General features: G+C 42.0%; 1 protein-coding gene across 1 annotated transcript; it reads left to right on the top strand.

Annotated features, from left to right (window-relative positions):
- LOC141020764 (uncharacterized) lies at positions 1-25,681 on the top strand. Its single transcript, XM_073495709.1, has 2 exons — positions 1-1,373; positions 25,641-25,681. Exons 1-2 carry the CDS (start codon positions 182-184, stop codon positions 25,679-25,681), a joined length of 1,233 nt encoding a protein of 410 aa, XP_073351810.1. The 5' UTR covers positions 1-181.

Genomic DNA, 25,681 nt, shown 5'->3' with positions numbered 1-25,681 from the left:
GCCGCCGGTGACTCCATCCCGTCCGCCGCGTACACGGTCGACGGGAGAGCAGGTCTCCGAAACCACGCCCTTCTGGTTCCTGTACGGGGTGAGGGGCGAATAGGTTTTTGGGCAGCGATTACGCGACTGCTCACTTCCGATCGTCTACTTCCTCTACGTCCGCGTCGCCTTCATCATCACCATGTCCACCGACGCCGAACGTGCCGCCGCCGAGAAAGCTGAAGCTGACAAGAAGGCCGCCGAGGACGCCGCTGCTGCCACCAAAGCCGCGGCCTCTGCATGGCCTACTGGAGGGTATAACTCGTTTATCCCGCTCCTACTGTTTTCTGTTTTAGCCATGCTAGCGTTATACGTAGATCTTTCTGCAATTAGCGTAGTATGTGCTACTTTGACTGAATATCAGTATGCGATCATATGTGTCAATGCCATGCTAGTGATTTACTCGTGGATTAATTTAATCGAGAAATTGCCTATTTACTCAACAATCCAAAAACCTATTATGTGTAGGAATTTTTCGGCAAGTGGCTTTGCCGCTGCACTGAAACCGGATAAGTTTACCGGTACATACTTTAAGCGTTGGCAGACTAAGACCACGTTATGGCTCACGGCTATGAACGTGTTCTGGGTCACCGGTGTCTCCACGGGAACGATTGCTCCTGAACAGGAGAAGGCGTTCAAGGAGGCTACCGTTGTGTTTCTCGGAGCAGTTCTTAGCGTGATCGGAGATAAACTGGTCGATGCATATTTACATGTGCATGTTGCCAAGGACTTGTGGGAGGCGCTCGAATCTAAGTTCGGGGCAGCCGATGCCGGAAGCGAGATGTATATTATAGAGCAGTTCCATGATTACAAGATGGTTGAAAACCGTCCTGTATTGGAGCAGGCTCATGAGATAATATGCATTGTTAAGGAGCTTGAACTTCTTAAGTGCGAGTTACCGGGCAAGTTTGTCGCGGGCTGCATAATCGCTAAGCTCCCTAATTCCTGGAGGAACTTTGCCACCACTCTGAAACATCAGAGGCGTGAATTCTCTGTGGAGGATGTCATTGGCCATCTGAGTGTTGAGCAGAATTCAAGGGCAAAGGACTCGCACGGAAAAGGGGCCGAAGGGACTTCTGTCGCCAACATGGTGAACCAGAAGAACTTCAACTCCCACAAGCCCAAGGGAAAGAACGGTGTCCAACACAATACCGACTTTAAGAAGAAGGGTAAGAAGACCTTCAAGAAGAACAAGAAGGACGAGGGCTGCTTCACTTGTGGTTCGGTTGAACATTGGGCCAACAAGTGCCCAAACAAGTACAAGAAGTCAGGACAGGACTCCAAGTCCGTCAACATGACTGTGGACAACAATGAGAATGGTGCACCTGGGTACGGTAATTTATTTACTGTTTTTTCAGTGTTTCAGCCCACCGATTGGTGGGTGGACACAGGTGCAGGTGTACATGTGTGTGCTGACATGTCATTGTTCACTTCTTACCAGGTCACAGGCCACGGGTCCGTATTGATGGGGAATGGCGCGAGTGCTTCTGTTCATGGTGTTGGCACGGTCGATCTGAAGTTTACTTCGGGAAGGATCGTGCAGCTGAAGAACGTGCAGCATGTCCCCGCCATCAAGAAGAACCTCGTTAGTGGCTCCCTTCTATGTAGAGAAGGGTTTAAGTTGGTTTTCGAGTCTAATAAATTAGTTGTTACGAAATATGGACTCTTTGTTGGAAAAGGTTATGAGAGCGGAGGGATGTTCCGCCTTTCCCTCGCAGATTTTTGTAATAAAGTCGTGAACCATGTTCATTCGAATGTTAATGAATCTGAGGTTTGGCATTCACGTCTTTGTCACATTAGTTTCGGTGTTATGACGCGGCTAGCCAAGTTGGATTTAATCCCGAGTTTTACTTTAGCCAAAGGCTCTAAGTGCCTTTCATGTGTGCAAGCTAAGCAACCTCGCAAGCCTCACAAGGCCGCGGAGGAGAGACATTTGGCACCATTAGAACTCATACATTCTGATCTTTGTGAGATGAATGGTGTGTTGACTAAAGGTGGAAAGAAATACTTCATGACATTGATAGATGATTCCTCTAGATATTGCTATGTGTACCTGTTAAATACTAAAGATGAGGCTCTACACTACTTTAAAATCTATAAGGCAGAAGTTGAGAATCAACTTGAAAAGAAAATTAAACGAGTCCGGTCAGATCGTGGTGGAGAGTACTTCTCGAGTGAGTTTGATTCCTTCTGTGCGGAACACGGCATTATTCATGAGAGGACGCCTCCCTATTCACCCCAGTCAAACGGGGTTGCCGAGCGGAAAAACCGTACTCTAACTGATTTGGTTAACGCCATGTTAGATACATCGGGTTTATCCAAGGCATGGTGGGGGGAGGCTATATTGACGGCATGTCATGTCCTGAATAAAGTTCCGACAAAGGATAATGAGATCACTCCCTATGAGAAATGGGCAAAGAGGAGGACAACACTCTCGTACTTGCGCACTTGGGGCTGTCTGGCGAAAGTCAATGTGCCGATCCCCAAAAAGCGTAAGCTTGGACCCAAGACTGTGGACTGCGTTAATTTGGGCTACGCTAAGAACAGCGTTGGCTATAGATTTCTAGTAGTGAAATCTGAGGTACCTGACCAGAAGGTCGGTACAATTATGGAGTCTAAGGATGCTACATTCTTCGAGGATACTTTTCCTATGAGAGATATGCAAAGCACTTCTAGACAGGAATCGGAGGAGACTCCTGAACCTGCCATCCCTATGGAATATTATGAACAAACACATGATGAAAATCCTGAGGAGGATGACGAGGAAACCCTTGGTAGGGGCAAGAGACAAAGGACTGCAAAGACCTTTGGTGATGATTTCTTCGTGTACCTCGTGGATGATACTCCCACTTCTATTTCAGAAGCGTATGCCTCTTCAGAAGCTGACTACTGGAAGGATGCGGTCCGTAATGAGATGGATTCCATCATGGCTAACGGGACATGGGAGATCACTGAACGTCCCTATGGTTGCAAACCATTAGGATGTAAGTGGGTGTTCAAGAAGAAGCTTAGGCCCGATGGCACAATTGAAAAGTACAAGGCTAGGCTTGTGGCCAAGGGCTATGACCAGAAAGAAGAGGAAGATTACTTCGACACTTATTCACCTGTAGCTAGACTGACCACCATTCGAGTATTACTCTCGTTGGCAGCCTCGCATGGTCTTCTCGTCCACCAGATGGATGTTAAGACGGCTTTTCTAAATGGAGAGCTAAAAGAGGAAATCTACATGCAACAGCCAGATGGCTTTGTGATAGATGGTCAGGAAAGAAAGGTGTGTAGGTTGCTGAAATCTTTATATGGCCTGAAGCAAGCACCTAAGCAATGGCATGATAAGTTTAATACAACTCTGACATCTGTTGGTTTCGTTGTTAATGAGGCTGACAAATGTGTATACTATCGCCATGGTGGGGGTGAAGGAGTTATACTGTGCTTGTATGTTGATGACATACTGATATTCGGAACCAACCTCAAAGTCATTGAGGAGGTCAAGTCGTTTTTGTCTCAGAACTTTGAGATGAAAGACCTTGGTGTGGCTGATGTTATCTTGAACATCAAGCTACTGAGAGATAATGAGGGTGGGATTACACTTCTGCAATCCCACTATGTTGAGAAGGTGTTGAGTCGTTTTGGATATTCGGATTGCACACCATCTCAAACACCATATGATCCTAGCGTGTTGATTCGAAAGTCCAAAGGCACGGCTATAGATCAGTTGAGATACTCTCAAATCATTGGTTCACTGATGTACCTAGCGAGCGCAACGAGGCCCGACATCGCGTTTGCTGTGAGCAAACTGAGCCGGTTTGTTTCCAAACCGGGTGATGTACATTGGCATGCTGTTGAACGAGTCATGCGCTATCTGAAAGGTACTATGAACTATGGACTTCACTATACCGGAGACCCGTCGGTACTTGAAGGGTATAGTGATGCAAATTGGATCTCTGATGCTGATGAGATGAAGGCCACAACTGGGTATATGTTTACTCTTGGAGGTGGCGCTGTTTCCTGGAAGTCTTGCAAGCAAACGATCTTAACGAGATCGACAATGGAAGCAGAATTAACGGCATTAGACACATCTGGTGTCGAAGCGAGATGGCTTCGAGATCTTTTGATGGACTTGCCATTGGTTGATAAACCGGTTCCGGCTATCCTTATGAACTGTGACAATCAGACTGTCATCACCAAGGTGAAGAGTTCAAAGGACAACATGAAGTCCACCAAACACATAAGAATGAGATTAAAAGCTGTCAGAAAATTAAGAAACTCCGGAGTGATAGCGTTGGACTATGTCCATACGGCTAAGAATCTGGCAGATCCCTTTACGAAAGGGCTATCACGTGTTGTGATAGATAATGCATCGAGGGAGATGGGTATGAGACCCACATGAGTTGCCATGGTAGTAACCCAACCTATGTGATCGGAGATCCCGTGAATTAGGACCTGGGAAAACAAGCCAGTGGTGAACTGAGGAGAGTAAATATACTAACCCACTCCGTTGGAGATGCAATACTCTCGATACTGTATGGTAGGATGACTACTGTCTTAATGTGTTCCGAAGCTTATATAAGCAAGATGCTATCCTACAGAGTGATCTTTGTAGGAACACTCCTATATGAGTCCGACTGCTGGTCACAGTCTATGAGATTGGGGTGATCTCTAGTAAGCTCATGAATAGGCCAGGAGTGTGACTTATATGCTCCACCCGAGGGGTCAGCCTTCGGCAGCCCAGTACTAGTAAGACATGTGGTGAAACTTCTTTACGCCAAACTGACAATTCAAGGCATAGTCCATTGTTCAGTTGTGAAGGAGTGTAGCTACTTGCTCTAGGTGAAGCTCAACCTTAACAGGTCTTCACTAAAACACTGGTATATCGAAACAGTAATTGGAACAGAGGACACAATGGGCCCTCGAGATCTGGTGGGGGATTGCTGAAATTTGAGATGGGCTCTAGGCCCATGTAGCAATTTCTGAAAAATCTCTAAGGGCCCATGTGGGTTATATGGCACTAGGTGTAGTGGGAAGTTTAGTCCCACCCCGGAAGTGGAAGAGGAGTTGGACCTCCTTATAAGGGTTTCTCTTCTACATGCTATTGGAGCTTGAGAAGAGAAGAGGCCATCGCGCACTCCTCCTCCGCCGCCCGCCTTGCCACGCCACGCCTCGTCACGACGCGCCGCGGGTTGCGGGATTGAGCCGAGCTTACACCTACGCGCTTATTTTTGCCAGTCACTAACGGAGAGTTTTCTGACAGCTGGGCCACGATCTGAGACGTCGGATCGTGGGCTGTCACGGACTCGGACGTCTCTCCACGCGGCTGCGCCTATAAGTGTGCGGTGTCTCCTAACCCTAGCCGCCACGAACAGATCACATCTGCTCCACGCGCACGTCCACCGTCGTTCCCTTGCTGTTGCCGCCGCCGGTGACTCCATCCCGTCCGCCGCGTACACGGTCGACGGGAGAGCAGGTCTCCGAAACCACGCCCTTCTGGTTCCTGTACGGGGTGAGGGGCGAATAGGTTTTTGGGCAGCGATTACGCGACTGCTCACTTCCGATCGTCTACTTCCTCTACGTCCGCGTCGCCTTCATCATCACCATGTCCACCGACGCCGAACGTGCCGCCGCCGAGAAAGCTGAAGCTGACAAGAAGGCCGCCGAGGACGCCGCTGCTGCCACCAAAGCCGCGGCCTCTGCATGGCCTACTGGAGGGTATAACTCGTTTATCCCGCTCCTACTGTTTTCTGTTTTAGCCATGCTAGCGTTATACGTAGATCTTTCTGCAATTAGCGTAGTATGTGCTACTTTGACTGAATATCAGTATGCGATCATATGTGTCAATGCCATGCTAGTGATTTACTCGTGGATTAATTTAATCGAGAAATTGCCTATTTACTCAACAAAAACGAAGGAGAAGGAATCCTCATCCAGTCGTCCCTCCATCTCCTTGTCTCGGCGGCGCAACCGTGCTCTGCCCGGCACGATGTGTAGCACGTGGGGGCATCTTCTCATCAGAGCCGTCTTGCATCTCGAATCAGGCCGTCTTGTATATCGAATCAGGGCTTGCTTGGAATTTCGTAGTGATGCTGCCGTGCGGGAGGAGGAGATGAATAGAAAAGTAGGCAAAGACATCACAACAAAAAGAGAAGGAAGGGAGAGCGGTGACTGAGCCCGGGCATAAACAGTTCCGCGATTTAATATAGGAAAAAGTTCAAAAAATTCTAAATATTTTTATGGTGCAAGATTCTCCTGTGTGTGAACTCCGTGCAAAATTTTATGAAGTTTGGACATTCAAGGAGCTCGTGACAAAAAAGACAAATTTCGGATGTATGAGAAAATTTAGAAAATCGTACTGTTCATGCCTGATTTTTTCTTTTTTTGCCACGAGCTCCTCAAATGGCCAAACTTCACAAAAATTTACACGGATTTCACACACAAGAGCATCTTGCACCACAAAAAATAGAATTTTCTGAACTTTCTTTGTATTTAAAATCGAGGTACTGTTCACGGGCTCCGGGTTGAATTATCGGAAGGCAAAGATCTTTTCTTTTACATAAATAAAAAAAACATTTGAGCCACAGAAGAATTAGTAGGGACTACTCAATATCGGTTCGAGCTCATGACAAGATAGCTAAGGGACAGCCCGCTCGGATGGGCCGCACTATATCTCGCTTACAGCGAGACCGAGTGTGCTCTCATGACAGGCGGCTCACCTAATGGGCCGGCCCAGGCGCGCGGGACGCCAGGGCCCTGTTTTTCTCACGTTTTTTGTTTATTTTTTACATTTGTTTGTACTTCCGAATATTCTTAATAAATGTATTACACAAACACTTTACATAAAACATTTGAAAAAACTGTTAACCAAGCATTTCCAAATTTTTAAAAGTGTAGAAAGGAAATGTTTCTCACGTATATGTAAAATATATACAAAAAAATATACAATGTGTGTGAAAAAACTTGATCAAGTATTTAAAAACTGTTAATCAAGTATTTGAAAAAATAACATGTATTGAAATGCTTTGTTAATCATGCATTTGATAAAAATGATAAACAAGTATTTAAAAATGTAATCAAGCATTTGATTTTTTTAAATATGTATAAAAAATCTTGACCATGTATTACAAAATGTTCTTCAAGCATTTAAAAAAAGTTAAAAGTGTCTATAGAAAAACTGTTGACCATGTATTAAAATTGGTTAAACTTGTATTTGAAAAATATTCAACCTCTACTAGAAAAATGTTCTTCGTGTATAACAAAAATGTAGAATTAAAACAAAAAAGAAAGAAAGAAAAAATAAAAACACATTTAGGAAAACACATTTTTTTGGGAAAACAAAAGGTTTGTCTCAGATAATGTCAAATATTTTAATTCTCCTTTTTTTCGAAAGAAACGTTTTTACAAAATAAAGTATGAACATTTTAGTTTCTTGTCGAAGGTTTAGTACTAATATGGATAATGCTGCAACAATTAGTATGGATCGAAGAAGTATTAAGTTTTGCAAACATCTTTGAAAAAAGTGAACATGTTTTGAAAACGTGCACATTTTTTCAAATTTTTGAGAAATTATGAAAAATGGTATATATTTTCCCAATTGCTAATGTTTCTAATGGTGATCATTTTTTTAATACACAAACATTTTTCCAAAAACTTCTTTAAATGTAATTTTCTGTAAATTTGAAAACAATTAAGAAAATGAACTTATTTATAATTGAAATATTATTGATTTTTTATAACATTTACAAAAATTGTAAACAATTGTTTTATCTTTATATTTGTTTGCAGAAAGCAAAAAGGAAAAGGAAAGAAAAACCTGAAACAAACCTACAACGAAAAGAAAAGAAAAAAATGTGCAAATAAAAAGGTCAGGATCCTCCTGAAACCGGATGCCTGTCGTAGGTTCGCTCTCTAAATGGGCCTACTCATTTACATTATTGGCTCTCCCTTGTGTGTACGAAACGACGATACATTAAAGTTAAACGCATCAAATAAGTAACAAATAGTCAAATTTACTCCGCGCATGGTGCAACAACAGGCGAGCAAACGGCTACCATGATCACTGTAGATATGCTTAATAGGTTGCTGCAAAATTTGTAAAATGTTCTCGAATTCAAAAATTATTTTTTAATTTGAAATTTTAAAGAATAAAAAATGGTCCAACTTTCAAAAAGTATTCATGAATTCAAAAGTATGTTCACGAGTTCAAAAAGTCTTTTGAATTAAAGAAAAATTCTTAAAATCAATGAAATGTTTGTGAATTTGATTTTTTAGCCAACTAAATTTTTGACAAATTTAAATAGTCTTCACTGTTACAAAATATGCCTGCAAATTCAAAAATTAAAAAATTATTGACGAATTTGAAAAATGTCATTAAATCAAAAACTATTTTTGTATTGGTTTTTGATGGATTTGAAATTATCCATTGGTTCAAAAGATGTTTGTGAATTTAAAAAATGTTCCCGATTTTGAAAAAACGTTCACGAGTTTAGAAACATGCTGCCAATTGCATTAATGCCATGAATTAAGAAGTTCACAAATTTAGAAAATGTTCACAAATTTCAAAATATGATCCCGAATTTAAAGTGGAAAAATAAAAAAGCCCACAAAAAAACCAAAATAATAACATAGATATAAATGAAAACCGTGTGGGAATGTTCTAGAACCTTACCAAACCACAAAAGGGGAGTGCGGGATATCTCTAATTGGGCCGGGCTCAGATATATCTCTAATTGGTCCATACAAACTATAGCGGGAACATACACGGGTGAGCATTGTCGGTTTCTATTGACCTAGGGGTTGAACAAGATCCAGCTACTTGTGAGAGCATCTAATTAACGAGCGCTCGTTCGGGAACCTCGCAACGATCAGCGCCACTTGGCGCGCTCCCAGCCGCCCGTTACGTGTCGCACTCTGGACGGTCCCTCCGGATTTTTTTCTTTTTCCGCACGCGTTTTCGGCTTTTTATACGTTATTTTTTTCGACGTTTCGGTTTTTCACCGGTCTTCCTGAACTTTTGGACCAAAATTTTTTTTCGCGAAAAAACTCATTTTTTTCCTTTTGCGAGAGTCACGGTTTTGCTTTCGCGAGAGTTACGGCCGTACCTCTCGGAAACGGAAAAAAACGCGTTTTTTGTGTTTTTTTTCTTCCGCTAAAGGCACGGTTTTGCTTTCGTGAGAGTCACGGCCGTGCCTCTCGGAAACGAAAAAAAACGCGTTTTCAGTTTTTTTTCCTTTCGCGAGAGGCACGGTTGTGCTTTCACGAGAGGCACGACCGTGCCTCTCGGAAACGGAAAAAAACGTGTTTTCTGTTTTTTTTCACGAGAGGCAGGGTTTTGCTCCCGCGAGAGGCATGGTTGTGCTTTCGCGAGAGGCACGGCCGTGCCTCCTCGGAAACGAAAAAAACGCGTTTTCACTTTTTTATTCCGCGAGAGGCACGGCTTTGCTTCCACGAGAGGTACAGTTGTGGTTTCACGAGAGGCATGGACGTGCCTCTTTCGGAAAGGGAAAAAACCTGTGCTCCCGGTTCATTTTTTTCGTCCGTTTTTTTCGTGTAAAAAAAGTTCGTCAAAACCTATCAACATGGGATCTAAATTTGAAGATCTCAACGCGAGGAATCCCACGGTGAAAACGGTTCGAGATTTCGACGCACGGTTAAAGAGATAAAACGTTTTGAATAAACGAATCTAAAAAAAAGGAAAACTCCCGGGTTGCGACAAGTGGCGGTGGGAGTGATCTTTGCAACGAGTATTCCTTCACTAGTGATTTCGGCTACTTGTACTGTTAAGTGTTTCTCAAAAAAAAAAAACAGTACTGTTAAATTGGGGGCCGTGCTGAGGAGGCCAGAATGGTCCAGGCAGTACATCTGTGGCCATGTTGGTAGCCAGTCACAAAGTTCATCCAATCCCACCCGTAAAAACAAAGTTTATCCACTTCCCTCCGTAAGAAAAAGTTCATCCAATTCCCACTCATGACAAGAGAAGAGGCGTGAATCCAGTGAAATGTACATATAATATTAATTTCATGTGTTCTCTCTATCAAGTAGCCAAATGGTAAAACATTTTTTTAAAAGTATTGAGCGTTGGGTGTGATGGGCACCATGGTAAAACAAATTAAACCAAAGGAAAAGACACAAGTGAATGATTGGACGTGCTGCTGACTACCAAACGACAAGTTGGTGAATGAGTTACACTGATGTGAATAGAACGTGTCATGCGTACACATACTGATGATGCATGGCCACCCATCCACCAAATGGATAGGAACTAACTACGCCATGTGCACGTTGGCAACAAGCGTAGATTATAAAGTAACCATCGAAGTGTAAACCACAGATTCTGCAGGGTTTTCAAGTCCATTTCCTATAGCAAACGAATGTTGACCAATTGATCACCAATATTCACAGAGGCGGCAACTGATAGCCGGCCGATGAGTTTATAGCGATTAGGAGGTATCGGGATATTAATTCAAACAATGTTTAGGCGAGACTTTCAGCGAGTAATGACTCATCGTGTTATATACTATATATCGTTTAACATGTTAAATAAGTCGCCATGTGCCAGCCAGGATTCCCGTAGAAGCTTCTTTGAATGGATATGAGCAACAAGAGAGACTTGCTGCTAGAGCACAACCTCATCCACAAGAAGGTGCTTGTGCTTTCCCCATGGTAGAAGGCCACCAAAGAGTCTCTAGTCAGTGTCGATTATGTTGACGAGGCCTTCGACGAGCTGCTTATTCCACTAACCAACCCCCACGAGGTGGTCAAGGTCCGTTTCCGGGCTAAGTTCTTCGCAGAAAAGGTCATCTACATAAATGGTTTTTAGAATTAAAATCAGTTTTTTAGAGTAGGATACTCCCTCGCCCATGTTGTCTTGGATATTGACACCGGTCTCCAACATACTAATTTGACTTTTTATATTTATATAAATAAATATTTATGAAAAATATATTGTTATAATACAAAATCGACTGCACATTTCTAGAAGACAAACATTTAATATTTGAAACCCAACTGGAATACTCACTCATTACTTTCTTCCTCTAGCGCATGATGTTGTTGTGGCTAATGTTGTGGATAGACGGCGTGGCGCAGAAGTTCCTCTTCATGGACACAAACGGGTTCTCGTGTAGTTTATGCACACCACATTAAAACATACGTCACCCGCAAAAAAAAAGACATTAAAACATACCATAGAAGTTCTTAAAATTCACAAAATAACGGAGTATATCGATACAATCCATGGTAGGATGCACACATGCATATGCTTGGTAACATAAATGGGGCGTGCTAAGCATATTGTTGTGTCCTCTTTGTACACAAGGGGAAGTTACTTTTGTCACAGTGAAGATAATTCTGATGCGTGTACATAACCTCTAATTAACATAGAAATCAAAAAGACGAAACAAAAAAAAATCTCTGATCTCAGCAAGCTGTCACACAAGAAGTTAGTGAATGAACGCATTCATGGGATTAAGACGTGACCACCAAACATTCGTGCACATAACGGTGATGACCTAGCTTCCTATAGAAATCTCTAAAAGGGCTTATATTTAGAAACGAAGGGAGTAGCTAGTGCACCAAGTGAGCTAACCTACTCACGCAATGCCGCAACCTAATTCTGTATTTTGACCAGACTTATATATACATCTGGAGCAGGGTGTGCCAAGCTTTTGTTTTTGTCTCTACGAATGACGTCTCGTTCACACAGAATGGTGGCGGTGGCGGCCAACATCTCAATGTACTACCATAGAATGGAATGTTTATCTGAAAACAAAGGAGAAGCATTTCTCATCCAACCATGCGTTTATTCTTGCCTTTGGCCGGTATGGTGATGGTGTGTACCACTTACGCATTTTTCCATTCGACCCCGCGAGACAGTTGAGTGATCTACTACGGCCTAGATGTTGCGTCTTGGCTTGGTTGAGTTTTGCAAAAATAAAAAATAAAAAAAGGATGTGTAGTGAGCAATAGCCTTTGCAACAACATTTTCTCTGAGCTAATGATATAGTGGGTAAATGAGCCACGCCAAATTGCATTGCTGCTGGAATAGTCACTCTACTAAAGCTTCCAATTTCTTTGAACACTTTCATTGCCAAGCTATAGAAAACCTGCAAAGAACAAAAACGAGCACCGGCAATGTAATTACTATGCAGTATCACATTTTAAACTATGTATAAGCACATTTTTTATGTATATGCATCTTTCGAAAGAAATAGCTACAAGCATAATAAGGACACATTGATTTATGTTCTTATAGACAATTTCGTACATAGAAGCAATTCTTCGGGGGCGCCATAATTTTGGACTCGTCGACATTGCCACCGCTAGCCTACTATCTCATTGAACAAGGGTGAGAAACAGAGGTCACAGGTGGACTGAGGACTACAACATCGTCGAAGCTATCAAGGAGTGCCTGCCGAAATGAGGTCATCTCCTACTTCACCATGATTAGGGGAAAGTGCATATCCCCAACAAAGACAATGCTTCCTAGTTATCTAGGCAACAAATAGTCTAAGCTATTGGTTTGTGTGAATCAACATGATTAGTAAAAAAATAAGATACCTGGGCAGTTGGCGGCATAAGATATTTTCGAGTAGTACATGGTCAGTACCAGATTCTTAAATTTTGATTGTACAAACACTCATGTTCAGTATGAACTGCCAAGATAATCAAACAAATTAAATAACAAATTTTGGTTATAATTTGAAATTAATTTGAATTTTACATGTAATCTAATAGACAGATAACTAGATGGGCCACCCTGTCTTACACTTTGCCATCGCAGCGTTTCTCCATTCAAATGAAGCTTTAGAGATTTGGATTCTGTCCGACCAAAGTAGTTCACACTAACAAATAACACATGATAAAAAAACTCAACCTGATCTTCCATACTCTTTGTGGATTCTTGAGACAACAACGGAAAAAATGAAAACAATCATTCAAGACTATCTACCAGAATTTATCGACTAGCTAGGACAAAACTCCCAGTATAAACCAGACAACTCATTGATGTACTCACAAGTAACACACACGCTTCCACATGGCTTGCACAACTCATCTTATTTTAGTGTGATTGTTGGGTGATAATCATAGTCAATGTGAGGATGCATGCACATGGCCGTTGCATATCAGGATTAGGAGGTATCAGGAGTGAAACTGTTCCTTTCTCTTCCATCCATACTGTTATGATGAACATAGGCATCTTCTAAATACAAGGGAAACTTAGACAGGTTAGCGTATTACAACTATTTAATATGATTTCATTAGAACTAATCAACTAATTAAGGATTTCGTTTTAGGTCGCTAATAATATTCTGCACATTTGCTTTTGCAGAAGCACAAAGGATGGCAATGGGTCGGGTTTGGATCGTGTTGAACAATATCAAATCCATATCCATATCCATGAAGACAGCCTTTACCCGCCCATGAAAAAAAATCCACGGGTGAAAAATTGTGTCCATATCCAAACCCGATGGATATCCATACCCACTACATATCCATTGGTCCTCTCAAGACATATTAATAAGACATAAGACAATGTTAACATAAGATCTTCCATTCTTCACCTCGTGGCAAGCTAGGCTTCACTTATGGTAAACATCAACTTATGGTAAATCAACATCCACTAACAACCTCGAGCTGGAGATGGTATCACACCTCAAAACACTACACCAAAGAAAAATGATCATGGACATTTTCCTTGTGGCTGCCTGGAGTCTTTGGAAAGAGAGAAATAACAACTACTTTTGCCAGGTGGACCCCTCAGTATCTTCATGGATGGCCAGATTCAAGAAGGATTTTGCTAACATCAGCCACATAGTTCCATCTCTGAATTACTAGCTTTGCTACCCCCTTTAGAAAGGGTTGTTCCTTCTACCCCCCCCCCCCCCCCCCCCCCCCCCGCTCGCTGCACATATGTAACATAACACTTGTACCTTGATTTATATGATAATATACATGCAGTAGGAGCCTTTCCTACCGTCTAACCACTAAAAAAACCTAATATAATTTAGTATTTTTTTTAAAAGATGAGAATGATGAGTCATTTTGACGAGGAGATAAAAATAAGGGAAGGGGCGCTGGAGTATGTTGGTGGGGATTGAATTTTAACTAATAAAAGTTATGATGGAGATTGTGCAATTTCTTTATGTTTTACATAACAAAGTGTAAAATTACAGTGGGACATGTGACTGTGGGGTAGGGATAGCAGAACTTTGCCCATTAGTGCATGCTATCGGGTCGGGTTTGGGTGTATCCACGGGTACAAGATTATATCCATGCCCTACCCATGAGCAATCGGTCGGGTTTGGGCGTTGCCCATGGGCACAAAAGCATATCCAAACCCTATCCATTCGGGTCGGATATCCATGGGTAAATTGCCATCCTTAGAAGCACTCATGGGAAATGTCTGAGTACCATGACTTGTTCGAGTGCGGTGGACACCTTTTCTCTCATATGCTGGCAAGAATAAGCATTTAATTCTAGTAAAAATACGCCCATATATGTGACTAATCCATGCCAAATTGCTCTGCTGCTGGACAGTCAATATACCGAAACTTCTACCATCAACTTCTGTGAAGACTTCCATTGGCTAACCTTCAAAGAACTGCAAAGCAAAAAAGTGAAGTCAATGTAATCAATATAGAATGTCATATTTTAAACTACATATAAGCACATCTTTTTATGTATATGCATAATTAGGTTCTTATAAAAAATCTTGTTCTTTTTGAATCCTGGATGTCCACAGCATGAAGGCATCATTTGGAAAGAAAAGAATGCTAAACTAAAATCAACTTAGTAGAAATAGTCCCGAAAGATATTCACTTGTATAAACACTATTTCAATTGTATCATGTTGAACAATACATCCTAACCGGCACTGCGGAGTGAGCATCTTGTAGGTGGTGATCTGCTGGCGGACCATGGTTGCTAGCGGATGATGATCTCAGAGCAGATTGAAATGGATTGGAGTGATGGTGGAGCTTGGGAGTGGCGGTGCAGACAGGATGGAGAGGGTGAAAATAGGATGAGTAGGGTTGAGGCTCGTTGTCTGGCTTAAATAGCCTGATTTGGTCCCTCGGGCTGCGCACCGGAGCGACGGCGTGAATGCGTCCTCACCGGATCGATGAGTTTTAGCGTGTGTCCGCGTGGGTCCTTTCAGTCAGTCTGAATTGGCGGACCCGTCCGGGCGAGACCGGACATCCTCATATCCGCCTCAGATATGAACTGAACATGGGGGCGCTGGTGAGCCCAAACGTATAGAACTGGTTTGAGGAGTCGGACTACAAGGTCATGATTTAGTGATCAGTCACTAACTGGGCTGCCCATTCGGAGCATCGAGGAGCCCATGCTCTAAGGATGCAGTGCACTAGCGTTTTGATGGGTCGTGGCCTCGTCGTCTGCGGTCGAGAAAGCCCGCGCTTCCAGGTGCGGAGGGAGACGAGGCGAATTCGAAATTTGGGCGTCCCGTTCTGCCGTTGTTGGTCATCATCAACATCGTCTCATGTTCGGAGATGCTCTTGACCAAAATGCTTTCACACGGTAAGAGATTGAGAAAAAGAAAAAGGACGCGTCTACACAGCGGCCGGCTGCTCCCTGGCGTTCCGGAGCAGCCGGCCAAAATAGGAAAACGTTTGATCCTTTTTGGCAAGTATTTGTCTCCCCCATCTGATTAGGAAAGATTTTATTGTCTCAACTGGCTAAACAGAAACAACCCATCAACAGTGCATTAAATGATCCACATGGATGCACTCGGTTGTTGGCTTTTTACCTGCATGGCGTGTGGTGGATGACTTTCTAGCATTTAATTCATGATTTATGAATTTTTGAAAAGCCATAACTTTTAAACCACGAATCCGAATTAAGATCGTTTCCAACTTTGAAATCCTTGCGACGTGCTCTTCGAAACTAGATCCCGCATGGGTATGTTTCGATAAAATACTTTTTGTGCAATTTTAGTACATGTTTTGTGCAACCATCTAGCAGTCGATGTGCAACTAACCATAGTGGATGTGCAACTTGCTACCTCTTGAGCACTGCGTTGGTTTTCCCTTGAAGAGGAAAGGGTGATGCAGCAAAGTAGCGTAAGTATTTCCTTCAGTTTTTGAGAACCAAGGTATCAATCCAGTAGGAGGCCATGCACGAGTCCCTCGCACCTACACAAACAAATAAATCCTCGCAACCAACGCGATAAGGGGTTGTCAATCCCTACACGGTCACTTACGAGAGTGAGATCTGATAGATATGATAAGATAATATTTTTTGTTTTTTTATGATAAAGATGCAAAGTAAAATAAAAGGCAATAAAAATAACTAAGTGTTGGAAGATTAATATGATGAAAAATAGACCCGGGGGCCATAGGTTTCACTAGTGGCTTCTCTCAAGAGCATAAGTATTTACGGTGGGTGAACAAATTACTGTTGAGCAATTGACAGAATTGAGCATAGTTATGAGAATATCTAGGTATGATCATGTATATAGGCATCACGTCCGAGACAAGTAGACCGACTCCTGCCTGCATCTACTACTATTACTCCACACATCGACCGCTATCCAGCATGCATCTAGAGTATTAAGTTCATAAGAACAGAGTAACGCTTTAAGCAAGATGACATGATGTAGAGGGATAAACTCATGCAATATGATATAAACCCCATCTTGTTATCCTCGATGGCAACAATACAATACGTGCCTTGCTGCCCCTATTGTCACTGGGAAAGGACACCGCAAGATTGAACCCAAAGCTAAGCACTTCTCCCATTGCAAGAAAGATCAATCCAGTAGGCCAAACCAAACTGATAATTCGAAGAGACTTGCAAAGATAACAAATCATATATAAAAGAATTCAGAGAAGATTCAAATATTGTTCATAGATAATCTTGATCATAAACCCACAATTCATCGGTCTCAACAAACACACCGCAAAAGAAGATTACATCGAATAGATCTCCACGAGAGAGGGGGAGAACATTGTATTGAGAATCCAAAAAGAGAGAAGAAGCCATCTAGCTAATAACTATGGACCTGAAGGTCTAAGGTAAACTACTCACACATCATCGGAGAGGCTATGGTGTTGATGTAGAAGCCCTTCGTGATCGATGCCCCCTCCGGCGGGGCTCCAGAACAGGCCCCAAGATGGGATCTCCCGGGTACAGAAGGTTGCGGCGGTGGAATTAGGTTTTTGGCTCCGTATCTGGTAGTTTGGGGGTACGTAGGTATATATAGGAGGAAGGAGTACGTCGGTGGAGCAACAGGGGGCCCACGAGGGTGGAGGGCGCGCCCGGGGGGGGGGGGGGGGGGGGTAGGCGCGCTCCCTACCTCGTGCCCTCCTGGTTGATGTCTTGACATAGGGTCCAGGTCCTCTGGATCACGTTCGTTCCGAAAATCACGTTCCCGAAGGTTTCATTCCGTTTGGACTCCGTTTGATATTCTTTTTCTGCGAAACTTTGAAATAGGCAAAAAAACAGCAATTCTGGGCTGGGCCTCCGGTAAATAGGTTAGTCCCAAAAATAATATAAAAGTGTATAATAAAGCCCAATAATGTCCAAAACAGAATATAATATAGCATGGAACAATCAAAAATTATAGATACGTTGGAGACGTATCAAGCATCCCCAAGCTTAATTCCTGCTCGTCCTCGAGTAGGTAAATGATGAAAACAGAATTTTTGATGTGGAATGCTACTTGGCATAATTTCAATGTAATTCTTCTTAATTGTGGTATGAATATTCAGATCCGAAAGATTCAAGACAAAATTTTTAATATTGACATAAAAATAATAATACTTCAAGCATATTAACTAAGCAATTATGTCTTCTCAAAATAACATGGCCAAAGAAAGTTATCCCTACAAAATCATATAGTCTGGCTATGATCTATCTTCACCACACAAAATATTTAAATCATGCACAACCCCGATGACAAGCCAAGCAATTGTTTCATACTTTTGACGTTCTCAAACTTTTTCAATCTTCACGCAATACATGAGCGTGAGCCATGGACATAGCACTATATGTGGAATAGAATGGTGGTTGTGGAGAAGACAAAAAGGAGAAGATAGTCTCACATAAACTAGGCGTATCAACGGGCTATGGAGATGCCCATCAATAGATATCAATGTGAGTGAGTAGGGATTGCCATGCAACGGATGCACTAGAGCTATAAATATATGAAAGCTCAACAAAAGAAACTAAGTGGGTGTGCATCCAACTCGCTTGCTCACGAAGACCTAGGGCATTTTGAGGAAGCCCATCATTGGAATATACAAGCCAAGTTCTATAATGAAAATTTCCCACTAGTATATGAAAGTGATATCATAGGAGACTCTCTATCATGAAGATCATGGTGCTACTTTGAAGCACAAGTGTGGTAAAAGGATAGTAACATTGTCCCTTCTCTCTTTTTCTCTCAATTTTTTTATTTGGGCCTTTTCTTTTTTTATGGCCTCTTTTTTTTTATTTCGTCCGGAGTCTCATCCCGACTTATGGGGGAATCATAGTCTCCATCATCCTTTCCTCACTTGGGACAATGCTCTAAAAATGATGATCATCACACTTTTATTTACTTAAAACTCAACAATTACAACTCAATACTTAGAACAAAATATGACTCTATGTGAATGCCTCCGGCGGTGTACTGGGATATGCAATGAATCAAGAGTGACATGTATGAAAGAATTATGAACGGTGGCTTTGCCACAAATACAATGTCAACTACATGATCATGCGAAGCAATATGACAATGATGGAGCATGTCATAGTAAACGGAACAGTGGTAAGTTGCATGGCAATATATCTCGGAATGGCTATGGAAATGCCATGATAGGTAGGTATGGTGGCTGTTTTGAGGAAGGTATATGGTGGGTAGATGATACCGGCGAAAAGTGTGCGGTATTAGAGAGGCTAGCAATGGTGGAAGGAAGAAAAGTGTGTATAATCCAAGGACTCAACATTAGTCATAAAGAACTCATATACTTATTGCAAAAATCTACAAGTTATCAAAGCAAAGTATTACGCGCATGCTCCTAGGGGGATAGATTGGTAGGAAAAGACCATCGCTCGTCCCCGACCGCCACTCATAAGGAAGACAATCAATAAATAAATCATGCTCCGACTTCATCACATAACGGTTCACCATACGTGCATGCTACGGGAATCACAAACTTTAACACAAGTATTTCTCAAATTCAAAACTACTCAACTAGCATGACTCTAATATCACCATCTTCATATCTCAAAACAATTATCAAGCATAAAACTTCTCATAGTATTCAACACACTCATAAGAAAGTTTCTTTTTTTTTTCTTTACTAATCTTGAATGCCTATTATTGTTAAAGCAAACTACCATGCTGTTTTGTAGGACTCTCAAAATAATCTAAGTGAAGCATGAGAGAACAATAGTTTCTATAAAACAAAACCACCACCGTGCTCTAAAAGATATAAGTGAAGTACTAGAGCAAAAACTATATAACTCAAAAGACATAAGTGAAGCACATAGAGTATTCTAACAATTTCCGAATCAAGTGTGTCTCTCTCAAAAGGTGTGTACAGAAAAGATGATTGTGGTAAACTAAAAAGCAAAGACTCAAATCATAGAAGACGCTCCAAGCAAAACACATATCATGTGGTGAATAAAAATATAGCTCCAAGTAAAGTTACCGATGGAAGTAGACGAAAGAGGGGATGCCTTCCGGGGCATCCCCAAGCTTTGGCTTTTAGGTGTCCTTATATTATCTTGGGGTGCCATGGGCATCCCGAAGCTTAGGCTCTTGCCACTCCTTGTTCCATAATCCATCAAATCTTTCACCCAAAACTTGAAAACTTCACAACACAAAACTTAACAGAAAATCTCGTGAGCTCCGTTAGCGAAAGAAGACAAAAGACCACTTCAAGGTACTGTAATGAACTCATTCTTTATTTATATTGGTGTTAAACCTACTGTATTCCAACTTCTCTATGGTTCATAAACTATTTTACTAGCCATAGATTCATTAAAATAAGCAAACAACACACGAAAAGCAGAATCTGTCAAAAACAGAACAGTCTGTAGTAATCTGTAACTAACACAAACTTCTGGAACTCCAAAACTTCAGCCAAAATAGGACGACCTAGACAATTTGTTTATTGATCAGCAGCAATTGGAATCAATATTTTATCACGTTTTGGTGATTTTTAACAATTATTTTCGTGAACAGAAAGTTTGTGGAATTTTCAGCAAGATCAAATAAGTATCATCCAAGAAGATCCTATAGGTTTAACTTGGCACAAACACTAATTAAAACATAAAAAGACATCTAACCAGAGGCTAGATCAAAGATTTATTCCTAAACAGAAGCAAAAAGCAAAAAAACTAAAAATAAAATTGGGTTGCCTCCCAACAAGCGCTATCGTTTAACGCCCCTAGCTAGGCATAAAAGCAAGGATAGATCTAGGTATTGCCATAATAATAGGATAGATCATTAAAATTCATTTCGTATTCTCTACGTTCAGCAGCAAGTTTCTTTGAGGCAAGCAAACGTAATCAAAAGGGCTAAATTTAATGGGACAAAAGTCCCCAAGATCAACTTTAGGAGGTATAGGTTCCTCCTTCGGCCCTTCGTATTGCACAACCAATTCATCATTATAAGCATTCTTTTGACAGAACTTTGTGAGCCTATACTCGAGAGAATATCCTAGCTCATTATTTCGAATAGCAAAATCATTATTAAGTTCAGAAATTCTATCGACTAGAACATTGGTAGGAACCTTTTTTCTAAGGTTTTCATTAAAAGCAACATAATCTAGAGATTGAAAACGCATTATTCCCTCTTGATTAAATAGGATAGTTTCTATGGGAGGACGGCCAGCGTCCACCCTATAATGCGCAAATATTTCTTTGGCTTCTTTTATTATAAATCTGAATTCATGAGCCAAAAAGATAGTAGCGGCACGCTTAACAGAAGAATGCTCAATATTAGAAAATTCTAGGAAATCCTTTGTATGCAAGGATGCATGTGCATGAATTGCCTTTCAAGTTCAACTACAAGCATGTCAATAGCGTCTGCAAGACTACTAGTTTTATGAAAAATAGAACTACCCATAGAAGGCAAAGCACCGGCACAAGTAAAGAAATCTTGAATAACCCCTTTTCCAATAATATTACCACTACCATTTCGGAATTTTTTTGTATGTAAGGTAGGGGGTTCTTCAGCAGGAGCATCAGAATTTTCCATGTTATTACTATTGTCCATATCGGCAATAGTTTCCCCAATTTCAGACATAACGGCAGAAAGCGCGAGGGGCAAAAAGAAAGAGGCAGGCGAATAAAACGACAAGGGTGAAGTGGGGGAGAGGAAAACGAGAGGCAAATGGAAAATAATGTAATGCGGGAGATAAGGGTTTGTGATGGGTACTTGGTATGTTGACTTTTGCGTAGACCTCCCCGGCAACGGTGCCAGAAATCCTTCTTGCTACCTCTTGAGCACTGCGTTGGTTTTCCCTTGAAGAGGAAAGGGTGATGCAGCAAAGTAGCGTAAGTATTTCCCTCAGTTTTTGAGAACCAAGGTATCAATCCAGTAGGAGGCCACGCACGAGTCCCTCGCACCTACACAAACAAATAAATCCTCGCAACCAACATGATAAGGGGTTGTCAATCCCTACACGGTCACTTACGAGAGTGAGATCTGATAGATATGATAAGATAATATTTTTTGTTTTTTTATGATAAAGATGCAAAGTAAAATAAAAGGCAATAAAAATAACTAAGTGTTGGAAGATTAATATGATGAAAAATAGACCCGGGGGCCATAGGTTTCACTAGTGGCTTCTCTCAAGAGCATAAGTATTTACGGTGGGTGAACAAATTACTGTTGAGCAATTGATAGAATTGAGCATAGTTATGAGAATATCTAGGTATGATCATGTATATAGGCATCACGTCCGAGACAAGTAGACCGACTCCTGCCTACATCTACTACTATTACTCCACACATCGACCGCTATCCAGCATGCATCTAGAGTATTAAGTTCATAAGAATAGAGTAACGCTTTAAGCAAGATGACATGATGTAGAGGGATAAACTCATGCAATATGATATAAACCCCATCTTGTTATCCTCGATGGCAACAATACAATACGTGCCTTGCTGCCCCTACTGTCACTGGAAAAGGACACAGCAAGATTGAACCCAAAGCTAAGCACTTCTCCCATTGCAAGAAAGATCAATCTAGTAGGCCAAACCAAACTGACAATTCGAAGAGACTTGCAAAGATAACCAATCATACATAAAAGAATTCGGAGAAGATTCAAATATTGTTCATAGATAATCTTGATCATAAACCCACAATTCATCAGTCTCAACAAACACACCGCAAAAGAAGATTACATCGAATAGATCTCCACGAGAGAGGGGGAGAACATTGTATTGAGATCCAAAAAGAGAGAAGAAGGCATCTAGCTAATAACTATGGATCCAAAGGTCTGAGGTAAACTACTCACACATCATCGGAGAGGCTATGGTGTTGGTGTAGAAGCCCTCCGTGATCGATGCCCCCTCCGGCGGAGCTTCGGAATAGGCCCCAAGATTGGATCTCACGGTTACAGAAGGTTTCGGCAGTGGAATTAGGTTTTTGGCTCCGTATCTGGTAGTTTGGGGGTACGTAGGTATATATAGGAGGAAGGAGTACGTCGGTGGAGCAAAAGTGGGCCACGAGGGTGGAGGGCGCGCCCCCCTACCTCGTGCCCTCCTGGTTGATGTCTTGACGTAGGGTCCAAGTCCTCTGGATCACGTTCGTTCCGAAAATCACGTTCCCGAAGGTTTCATTCCATTTGGACTCCGTTTGATATTCTTTTTCTGCGAAACACTGAAATAGGCAAAAAACAACAATTCTGGGCTGGGCCTCCGGTTAATAGGTTAGTCCCAAAAATAATATAAAAGTGTATAATAAAGGCCAATAATGTCCAAAACAGAATATAATATAGCATGGAACAATAATTATAGATACGTTGGAGACGTATCACAACTTCGCACCTACCATGTGGACGTGCAGTTTTTACTGATGGGGCCTCCACCCCCAAAAGTACCCACTTGGAGTGAGATGTGCAACTTCATCTCTTGCCGAGGCCAACTGTCTAGTAGTTGACGTGCAACTTTTCTCCTACCCGTGGATGTGCTTTCACTATTTACTGCATCGGTCAACTACCTAGCAGTAGATGTGCAACTTCATATGCTGCGATGGCCAACTATCTAACAATGATGTGCAACTTTCTCTTGTATCACTCGTGGATGTGCAACTTCGTGTGTTGCCCCGGCCAACTGCCTAGGAGACTATGTACAACTCCGTCTGTTACCCCCGCCAACTAAAACTAATACGTATCCACAAGTAGAGAGGGGAAGGAGTTGCACATTGACTAATAGGCAGTTGGCGTGAGCAACAGACTAAGTTGCACATAGTACTGGTAGGGAAGTGGGGAAGGGTTGCACATCGACTACTAGGTAGTTGGCCGAGGTAGTAGACTAGTTGCACGTCATAAAAAGTTGGTTGTCATGATTTCTTTGTTGCAATATCAAAAGAATTGGATCATGCAGCTGCAAACTTGGTTTTCAAAAAAGTTGCACAATCCGGTACTAAAGTTGCACCATGTAGTAATAGAGTTGCACAATATAGCGTCAAAGTTGGCATAAAAAAAATTCGTCAAAACATACCCATGCGGGATCTAGTTTCAAAGATCTCGTTGCAAGGATTTCAATAGTGAAAACGGATCTAAATTCCGAAGCACGGTTTAAAAGATATGACTTTTTAAAAATTTGAAAACTCAAATAAATAGACATGCGCATCCATGGAATAATGTGGTGTCTTACCCATGTGACCATCCTAGTAGTACATGCCACGTCACAAATAAAGACAAAATTTAGACCATAAAACTACAGGCATGCGTGTGTAAGACCGGCCGCTCGTTTCCTCTAAATAATGCATGCGCACTTTTTAGATTTTAGGAAAGAAAAAAGTCTCGTGCCACTGCGGCGACGTGTGCTAGAAAACTACTGTAGAAACGAAGCAACTAGCAGTCTTCTTTCTACCCAAAAGACAAAGGCAAAATGACTTCCACTTTGACGACACTGAGGAATTCCTAGCACCTTATATACACGTACCAACTATAGCAGTAGTGCTTTTCGTCAAAGCTCGCTACTGCTAAGTTTAGTCCACTCCTTACAACTAAGTTTAGTCCCACCTCACTCCAAGAATAGGGTGTTTACCATTTTAAATATATTACTTCTCAAACTATCACAACCACTTGGTCTTTATTGAACTCTATGTGTACGATTTATGACCACAATAGGAGTCTTCTCCGGTTCCTAAACTGGTGAGGACTCATATTGACAATTCAAATTGTACACAAAAAGATCATTGATCACCAATGTATTTTTAATGTTTATTTTTACATGCTTAGCCTTAGCAGTAGCGTGTTTTCGTAGAAGGGCCTATAGCAGTAGCGCTTTACCCTAAAGCGCGCTACTGCTAAAGCCATCCTATCTTCTCCACCCGGCCGCCCCTCACTCTCCCGTCTCCACTCCACTCACTCTCCCGCGCACCCCTCCGCCGCCGCCGCATTGCCGCCAGCTACTGCCGCCGTCACCCCCTCCCTCCCTAGCTCCCTCCTACATCCCCTCCCTCCTCCATCCCACCGCCATCGCCCCATCCCTCCCTAGCTCCCTCCTCCATCCCCTCCCTCCATCCCTCCTCCATCCCGCCGCCGTCGCCCCCCGCCATCACCGCCACCGAGGTAGCTCCCCATACCTCCCTCCTCCTCCCTCCCCCTCCTTCCCGCCTCCTCCCTCATTCCTTCCCCTCCTCCCTCCCTCCTTCCTACCCCTCCTCCCTCCATCCTTCCTACCGCTCCTCCCTCCCTCCCTCCATTGTCTCCGTTCTTGTAGAATGTAGGTAATTTAAATGTAGATTTTAGAATGTAGACATTGTAAAATGTAGGTTTTCTAATAGATTTTTTTTTGACTATTTTAGGTGTTTTGAATAGAATAGGAAATTTTAGGTATTTTTATTTGAAATTTTAGTAATGGATATTTTTAGTTGGTAGAATTTGAAATGGACGGATGGTTATATTGATGGATATATAGATAGATGGATGGATGGATAGATGTTAGGGCTAGAACTATAGTGACAAATTTTTAGGGTTAGAACTAGGTTTTACAATTTTTAGTAAATGTAACTCTTATGAATCAGCATAATAAGGTTTAGTTGATAGCTTATAGGGTTTCACTAAGTCCTAAGATGAGGATAATAATGTTTTTGTTTATATTTTGTTTTTGTAGAAATCAAGGAGCCCCTGCATCATCCCCGCCGTCGTCCCCGTCACCGACCCCCTCCGACCTCGAGGTGAGACCAGCCAAATCCCCATGTCGAGGATGATGTAGATGTTTTGATAGTTGTAGTAGAGTAGTAGCTACATGAGTAGTTGTAACAATGTTCTGTAGTACCAGTGCTTGCCTAAGTGGCCTATGTTTTGCCGGAGTGTTGATTAATTTCCGTTCTGGCAAATTTCAGGCGCTCGATATGTCCTTTTTTAGCAAAGGTCATGCCGGATTTTTCCGTGAATTTTGGCATGGCTTGTGCAATAATATAGGAAATATCGAGTGCGTTGGAAATGCCAGAAAGAGCCTTTAA

The sequence above is a fragment of the Aegilops tauschii genome, chromosome 3, assembly GCF_002575655.3.
Source record: "Aegilops tauschii subsp. strangulata cultivar AL8/78 chromosome 3, Aet v6.0, whole genome shotgun sequence".
NCBI lineage: Eukaryota > Viridiplantae > Streptophyta > Magnoliopsida > Poales > Poaceae > Aegilops > Aegilops tauschii.
The sequence above is the reverse complement of the archived record's forward strand: the minus strand, read 5'-3'. Positions and strand labels throughout refer to the sequence as shown.